The 7987-nt window shown below is 59.9% G+C and overlaps 1 protein-coding gene across 1 annotated transcript; it reads right to left on the reverse strand.

Annotated features, from left to right (window-relative positions):
- Positions 1-3677: 3677 nt before the first annotated feature.
- Positions 3678-7555, reverse strand: PYGO1 (pygopus family PHD finger 1). Its single transcript, XM_015409176.1, has 2 exons — positions 7300-7555; positions 3678-5444 (listed from the first exon to the last, which is right to left on the reverse strand). The coding sequence occupies exons 1-2, from the start codon at positions 7414-7416 to the stop codon at positions 4341-4343; spliced, it is 1221 nt and encodes a 406-aa protein (XP_015264662.1). The 5' UTR covers positions 7417-7555; the 3' UTR covers positions 3678-4340.
- Between the last annotated feature and the right edge of the window lie 432 nt (positions 7556-7987).

Raw genomic sequence — 7987 nt, forward strand, 5'->3', positions numbered from 1 at the left:
GCAGTGATTCCAGAGACCACAAAACTAGGTGGCCAGAGAGTTACTTCCAGGTCGGCCCAAGCAACCCCCCAATGGTCTGTGGAGGGCTTCCTCCCAGCTGGAAGGCGGGAGGGGCTACCTGGCGGGGGGGGGCACCTGCAGGTGTGGCTCCCCAACTGCATGGCAAGGGCCGGAAGTGCAAAGGAAATGGCCCCGCTCTGCCCATCAGCCTGCAGAGAGCACCGCGCGGGCTACTCCAAGACTCACACCCGGCACCTAACCACCCCATCCCCCCAAGGGCAACTTGCAGGCTTCCAGCAGTTCTCCGGTGTTCTGGAGGGTTAGTCTGTTTGCTGCAAGGAACTGCCAGGAGGACGGGGGGAGGGGGTCATCTGGCCACAAAGCGGCCTGACGGGAGCACCCCCCCTCCCAACTGGCCAAGGGGCCCTGCCAGCCACCTCTTGCTGCTCATTTTTTGTAAGCACCCCCAAGAGCCCCGGCCTCCCAGGCTCCTAGAAGCTTGCCCCTTTCCCTCACTTGGACAGGTCCCTTAGCTGCTGCCTGCCCCAGGAAAGCCTCAGGCTTGCAACGGGAAACAAGGGTGCCACAAGGCAGGCCGCTGCCCTGGCTCTGGGCCACCAGCTCGGAGGGCAGGATTATTGTTCCAAATGGTTTTGTCACATTGGGGGGGGGGAAGGCCACTCGGAACCCCTCCTTGCGCACTAGGGCACCGGTCCGCAGACACTGCCATGCGCTTTGCAGGGCTCATGTTTCCCTCGGTCTTCTCGGCTCTGAACACCTGCCAGAGCCCAAGTCGCCCCTCTTTTCATCCTCTCCCTCCATCCCCCCCACCGCCCAGAGCAGTCTGGAAGCTCCAGCCCAGAAGACCAGGGCCGCTGGGCTCAACTCTGACGGCCGGCCCGCACAGCCCTGCTCCAAGAGCAGAGGCCTGCCTCCCATGACCAGATGGACGGCTGCAGCAACACCTCTGCGGATGCCTGAAGAGCGATGCGCGCACACCGGCGGCTGCATCAGGACACTTCAGCTCCATGACACGGGGGGGGGAGGGGGCGCGTTCTGCATGCACAAGAGAGCAAAGCCTGGCTGGACAGGTGAGCACTTGCCTTCCTCCAAATACAAACAAGAGCTGTGAAGAAGTGGTCACAGAACATTTTTGATTACATTCTCATCCGGCCACAAACGCCGGGATAAAACAGGCGCTGCTTGGCAGGTCTGGAGGCCTGACCCAGCAGGCCGCATGAAGGTCGTGTGGGAAGAATACCCCACCACCACCACATGGCCACGGCCCCACTCGCTTTGTGCCTGCTTCTGGGGAGGGGGGGCAGTCTTCTCCTAGCACCAAGCCAACGTCCACAACTCTGAATCTGCGTGTCACCTTGAAGACGCCAAAAAAAGGGCACGCACACAATAAGGCACATTTGGGGGCAAAGCACACAAGAGAGTCTCTTTGTGGACCCGGAGAAACCCTCCCCTCCCTAGCTGAGATTCGAGAGGCGAAGGCCATACTTGTGGCGAGACCCATCGCCAGCGCCCTTCTCTAGGACCTTCTCGGGCCCCCAGGCGTTCTTCACTCGGAATAGTCTCTAGATTCCCACCTTACGTCAAGAGCACCACCGGCCACCCCAGAGGTTACGCAAGACGCCTCAGCACCCACCTTCTCCGTTCAGCCCTAGAGCATCCCACAGTGGGGAAAAGGTTACGACAAAGACATGCTCAGCAGCACCATGTTCAGCTCCCCCCAGAAATCAGGAGCACCGTGAAGCTGCCTTATACTGAAACCAGCCACAGGTCCCTCTAAGCATCGTCTACTCAACTGGCAGCAGCTCTCCAGGGCCTCTCACATCACACAGGACCTGGTCCTTTTTGGAACTGGAACTGGAACAGGATTGAACCTGGGGCCTCTCTGCCTGCCAAGCAGAAGCTCCGCCCCCGAGCCACGGACCCACCTCCCTGAATGACGGTGTGTGTGGGGGGAATACGGATCCGGGCATACTACTGGAACCCTCAGACACACAACGGGAAAGAAAGCAAAGGTCGCTCAACCACTGACGGTCAACCTAAGACCCAGGTGCGAATCTCCACTCCACCACGAAGGGCACTGGGTGACACTGGGCCCTCTCAGCCTAAGCCGCCTCACAAGACAGCTGTGAGGATACCAGGGTAGGGGGGTGACGACACCGCGGATGCCCCCCTTTGAGCTCCTTGGAAGAAGAGTGGGATACAAACAGATAAAGACAAGAAAGCATGCGCGCACACGCACCCCTCAGCTTTTGGGTCATTTTAAGCTTGGCTCATGGAAGGGAGAAGAGTGTTTGACCGAGATCCAAAGAAAGGCCACTTCCGGAAGAGCTGTCCTTCACGCACTCCCATCTCCCAGACGGCTTTTTCTGGGACAAAACTCCTTTGTCTGACTTCAAAAGCCTCACCTGCCCGGACCAGAGGCAAGCAAACCGCCCCCCCCCCCAGCCCAGTAATGCTACACAGGCCGGCCTCTGGCGCGAGAGATGCGGCCCGTGCCCCACGCTGCCACGAGGACTGGGGCAGGAAGCCGCCAAGGCAAGGCAGGGCTTCAGAGGACGGCCTCCTTCCTGCTCCAACTCTGGGTGCATCGTCTGCAAACAAGACTGCAACTCTGAGGGGGGCGGGGATGATTGTCCAAAGCTGCTTTCTGCCCCCAAACGGACCTCTGAGCCCCTAGCGCCGCACTGCTGGGGCTCCCAGTGGCAGGCAGCCCCCCCCCCCGGTGCTTCATTGGACTGGAGACACCACCGGCTGGACCTGGGGCCCTCTGCCTGCCAGCCGGGCCACCGCAACGGCCTCCACTCCTCCCGCGCAACAGCCCCACCCCAAAGCAGACGCCCCAGTCGCCAGCCTCCTCCACCCCCCTTTCGCGCTCCTCCTCCTCCCCCCAGCAACCTTAGAAAAGCGCCAGGACAGCCACAACAGCCTGAAGATGGCTCTTGGATCCTCCTCACCCACCTCCTGGCCAAAGCTCTCGACTGCTGCCCCCACCATGGGGAGGCCGGGGAAACCTGAGCTGCTCTGTGTGTGTGTGTGTCCCCAATTTCTTGATCCTCTGCTGCTCCCCCCCCCCGTTCTGGACCCCGCCCCAAATGGCAGAAGAAGAAGTGCTGCGAGTGATCCTCCCCTTCCCAGGAGGGAAGCACCCTTGGAAAGACAAAGAAGAAAAAAAGGGAGAGCAAGCCGGGGGGGGGGGGGTGCTCGCTCCCATGGCCCCACGGGGCCCGCCTGACCAGGCCGGGATCTCCCCTGGGGAGGGACTTGCAGAGGAAAAAACACTCGGCAAACGGACTACCTGGAGGAGGCGGAGGAGGTGTGGAGGGAGGAGAGACACCTTCCACTTCCGTGCCCTGAGCCTCCCGGACATGGACCTCCAAAGGAGCGTGTTTACAAGCAGCGCATGAAATGCTTCACTTGGCAACCGTCTCTGAACGCCAGCTGGAAGAGACCTCTGGGGCCAGCAAGGACACACCCCTCAGGGCCTCCTCCCGGAACACACCTCCGAAGAGGACTGGCCCAGGGGACCGGCAATGATGTGAGACTGGAAGTCAGGGAACGGCACCTGCCGCAATTAGAAATAAACGAAGCACTTCGGGCTGGGATTTCTGTGCAGAAGCAAGCTGCGCAGGACGTCCCTCGGAAACGGAAGAGCCAGTGCAGGGGCTTCAGAAGTCACTAGCAACTGACACACTTGAATGATGGGGATCCTTCATAAGCCCACTAAGGCTATGCTCTGAAACAGACACTGGGGGGGGGGGATACTGAATTTCTGCACTAACCCTAACACTACTCAAGGTTAATATCACTTGACGGCTTCAGCTAGGACACAAGTCACTGCACATTCCTGGTGATCGTCTTACAATAAATATTGCTTGATTTTGCTCGCTGCCTCGGAAATGTTAGAAAAGAAAGAACCCTTCACAAGAGAGGACAGAACTAATGCACTCCTCCAAGGCAGCTACAATCCAAAGGCCCACCGCGGGCCACCCTGGCCGGCCTCCACCGCAGCAGCCGCAGCCAGGAAGGCCTCCTGGAGCCATTGGTAGCAACAGGGCCTAGGGGCATACAGCCAGGACGTGGCAATCGATCGCTGGTCACCATCGTAGAGCGAGCACTTAGAAAACAAAGCGGAAGAGGAGTCCTGTGGCACCTTGAGGGCTAACGTGGAGTTCTCCGGATGGAAACACAGGCGGGAGAAGAGAGCCCGGCGCCCAGGCGGGGAGCAGAGAGCAAGAGCGACCGCCCCCGCTGGGAAGGGAGCCGACGAGCCCCCGGCTCTCCGCAAGGCACGCCTCCGCTCACTCGGGACATCCCGGCCCTCAGGCCTCGGAGCTCGAGACGGGCGGCCCTCCGGTCTCCCTGGTGCGCATCAGCTGCACGTCCTTGTCAGCCATGCAAGTGTCGCAGCCCCAGACGGCGGAGGCTTCCGCCGTGAGCAGGCCGTACGCCGACTCCGTCATGCCCGTGCAGATCCGATGGAACCACTTCTGGCAGGCAGCCTCACACAAGATGGCATCCTGGTCGTCGTTGACCTCGTGTGTGCAGATCCCGCAGGGGTAGACCGGCTCGGAGGGCGGGGGGCCGTGCGGGGCGGGGTGCAGCGGGAGCTGGCCGCCCTTCTCGGGCCCACCCCCTTCGGCTGGGCCACGGGGCAGGGGGGGCTTGTTCTGAGTCCCGTTGGCATGGCCGCTGTTCAAGGCTTCGGCAGGCTTGGGGGGGTGGCTCTTCAGGCCGGCAGGCGCGTGCCGGGCGGCGGGTTTCAGGTCCGCGTTCCCCGCCTCGTCTGTGCCGTGCTGGTGGTGCTGGGCGGGAGGGGGGCCATGCTTGTTGGGGCCGGGTTTCTGCATCGGCTTGCTCTGGCTGTAGTTGTTGGGCAGTGGCCCATACGGAGGGTTGGCCTCCATCGGGGAACTGTTAAAACTGGGGTTGTTTCCAGGCACAAAATGCAGCGGCATTTCGTGGTGCAGCACCTGGGTCGTGTTCTGGGAGGGCATGTGACCAAAGTTCTCCCCGGGGATTGGTCGGAAGTGCTGGCCGGGCATCGCGATGTTCTGGCTCACACCGCTGTGGTACGACGGCTGGTTTCCGAAGCCCACGTTCTCGTGGGGCCCAAAGTTCATCGCCTGAGGCCGGCTGAAGACCACGCCCACCGGGTTCTGCGGGAACGGGTGGGGCTGACCGCGGAGCGGGTAGGAAGCCCCGTACTGCGAGGACATCCTGGTGAGCAGGTGAGGCGGCATCCTGAAGGTGTTGTAGCCGCCAAAGCCGGGGTAACTGGGATTCGCGAAATAAGGATTTCCCGACGGGAGCGGTTTGTAGCAAACGGTGTTGTAGTTATCGTCAAACGGGTTAGCTGCTACCAAGTGATCCGCGCTGGGATTTGGCGGTGGAGCATATTCGGATGGCGGCGGAAAGCAGGAGCCCTGGAAAGCCACAAAGCCTACGTTAGTGTTCCTTTCAATTACCCAACTCGACAAAAGAGGGACGCAGCCGGCTCCGAGAGTTCAGCCTGGAGTGCCCCATAAAGACCCGAAGCTTCACTAAGGGAAGGCACGGCTCAGGCGCACCATTCCGGGGGAGGGGAGGGCTTAGCAGGCTCACCAACCCTCTGCCTCCTTCCTCTACTCATAAGAACCCGAGAGAAGCCCATGTTGGGTCAGGCCAGTGGGGCCAGATGACACCAGGAGCCCTCCCACTGTTGCCCCCCCCAAGCAATGCTCCCTCTAAGCTGTGGAGTCTTATGAGCAAAATTCTAGTTTGTGAGCTCCTGGCATTAGAGCTGTGAGTGAGACATTTGGCTACCGGAAAGATTAGTTTGCTCTGGAGCCCTCCTTCCTGAGCTAAGACAAAAATGTGTGAGCCAGAGGCTAAAAAACTGTGAGCACACTAACTTAGCTCAGAGGGAACCCTGCCCCCAAGCACCAAGAAGACAGAGCATCCCTTGCCCCAGCCTGAGAGTTCCTATCTAGACCTTGTGGCTAAGAGCCACGGATGGACCTCTGCTTGCAGCCAAAGCAAATTCCCTGGGGAAGCCGCGGTTTCCGCACAACAGGCCCACCCCAGTGGCCAGAGCCCCAGGAGGCCCGCGGGAGGAGTCGTGGGGTCTGCAGTCTCCAGCAGCAGGGGGAAGCACGGGCCAGGTAGACGGCACAGAACTGAGCTGTTCATCACCGGCCCAGCCTCAGTGGGAATAGTGGCCAGGCCAGTATCTGGGGGACTCGGGTTCATGCCCCACCTGGCCACACAAGCCTGGATGACCCTGGGCCAATCTCAGCCTGGCCTTCCTCACAGGAGGGTTATTGTAAGGATACAACAGAGAAGGAGAGACCAGTGTGGCCAGCCCCGTTGGCTCCCCCCACTGGAGAGAGGGAAAAGGTAAAGGCAAAGGCTCCCTTGCTCAAAAGCAGGGTATAAATTATGTAAGTCGCCAGTTTCCTTTTTGCCACTTTAAATCGCTGCAGGCTTTTTGGCTTTGACCTATTCATCCAGCTCCCTCTTTCACACGCTCCCACAGCCGAGAGCGTGACCTCTTCCTGACACCTGGGGATACACCCTGAAACGTTCAGAACTCTTTAATCATCCTAAAAAAGGCTGGACTGTTTGCTTTTTGGCTTCTTGCATTGTGTCGGTCTCAACAAGTACGCTGATTCTGCATCTGCAACATGTAGAGGTAACACTACCTAAGCACTGAATTCACAGAAGACACATAGTAGGGAAGATGAAGAAAAAGAGATTGGGTTTATACCCCACCCTTCACTACCCAAAGGTGTCTCACAGGGGCTCACAAACTCCCTTTCATTTCCCCTCCCCACAAGAGACACCCCCTGTGAGGTGGGTGGGGCTGAGAGAGCTCTTGACAGAAACTGCTCTTTTTTCAAGGACAGCTCTGATCAGACCTACGGCTTGCCCAAGGTCATCCAGCAGGTGCAAGGGGAGGAGTGGGGGAATCAAACCCGGTTCTCCCAGGTTAGAGTCCTCCGCACACTGAACCACGATGACACCAAAGTGGTGCAGTATAGCCTGAGCCCATCTCAGAAGCTAAGCAGGGCCAGTCCTCAGATGGGAAACTAACCAAGGAGGACCCTGCAGAGGAAAGCTGCGGCAAAGCACCTCCGTTTCTCCCTTGAAAGCCCCTTGCCCATGTTGGCTGCGACTTGACGTCAGGTACATGGGACGTGGGGCTCTCTAGCAGATGGCCAGGGCAGCCCCGGTTTGCCCCCCCACCCACCCCCAGCTGGGTGTTTGTGGCGGGAGGAACGCAACCCTCACGCCGCTTACCTGAGCTGCGGCCTTGCGCTTCTTCTTGTCAGGGCTCCCGAGTGGCACTCCTGGGCCTCCTAGCCCCTCCAAGCCGCCATCGCCACCTACGAGATTGCAAGGGACACAGCGCTGCATTTACCCCCGCAAGGCCACTGGTCTTGCAGGCGACGTTCGGACGCATTCGTGTGCGTGTGGAGATCTCTCTGTCTGTGCACGAGCGTTTCAAACACGGAGTGTCTCCCAGAGAAAAGACTGGCCAGGGACACACACACACACACACACACCCCGGCAACCGGCCCAAGGCACACAACTCCAGCGCCCGCTTTCAGGTCCTGTTCCCGTCTCCCACAGGGACTCTGGGTTCGGATCAAGGTGGATTTTGTGCACCCTTCGTGCCCTACTGTTGAGCTTGCATGCTGGGAAGGAACCCGGACGCCTGTGGGGGTGGTGGTGGGGGGGACACTGAGAGAGAGAGAGAGAGACTGGACGTTTGAGGGGAAAGGGAAATACGGAGCATACTTAATGTCAGGACTGGTTTACTGTAGAAACACAAGAGGTGCGACTTAGCAGCTGCATAGAAATTGTGTTCTTCTGAGCACGGAAACGGGCCTCAGGGGCGGCTCCAAGGGCCGTCCTGACGTCTTCCCTGTGCCAAGGCGAGGGCGGGGAGGGGGGGAGAGAGGGGTACCCCTCGCCCGCCGTCCCC

This window comes from Gekko japonicus, unplaced genomic scaffold (genome assembly GCF_001447785.1).
Source record: "Gekko japonicus isolate JY-2015 unplaced genomic scaffold, Gekko_japonicus_V1.1 scaffold167, whole genome shotgun sequence".
In the NCBI taxonomy this organism is placed as follows: domain Eukaryota; kingdom Metazoa; phylum Chordata; class Lepidosauria; order Squamata; family Gekkonidae; genus Gekko; species Gekko japonicus.

Excerpts from the sequence above, each read along its gene's own strand:
- PYGO1 (XM_015409176.1), bottom strand. The coding sequence starts at position 7,416 with ATGCAGCGCTGTGTCCCTTGCAATCTCGTAGGTGGCGATGGCGGCTTG. Across the intron at positions 5,445-7,299 it reads AGCGCAAGGCCGCAGCTCAG|GGCTCCTGCTTTCCGCCGCC; the intron begins GTAAGCGGCGTG and ends GTGGCTTTCCAG.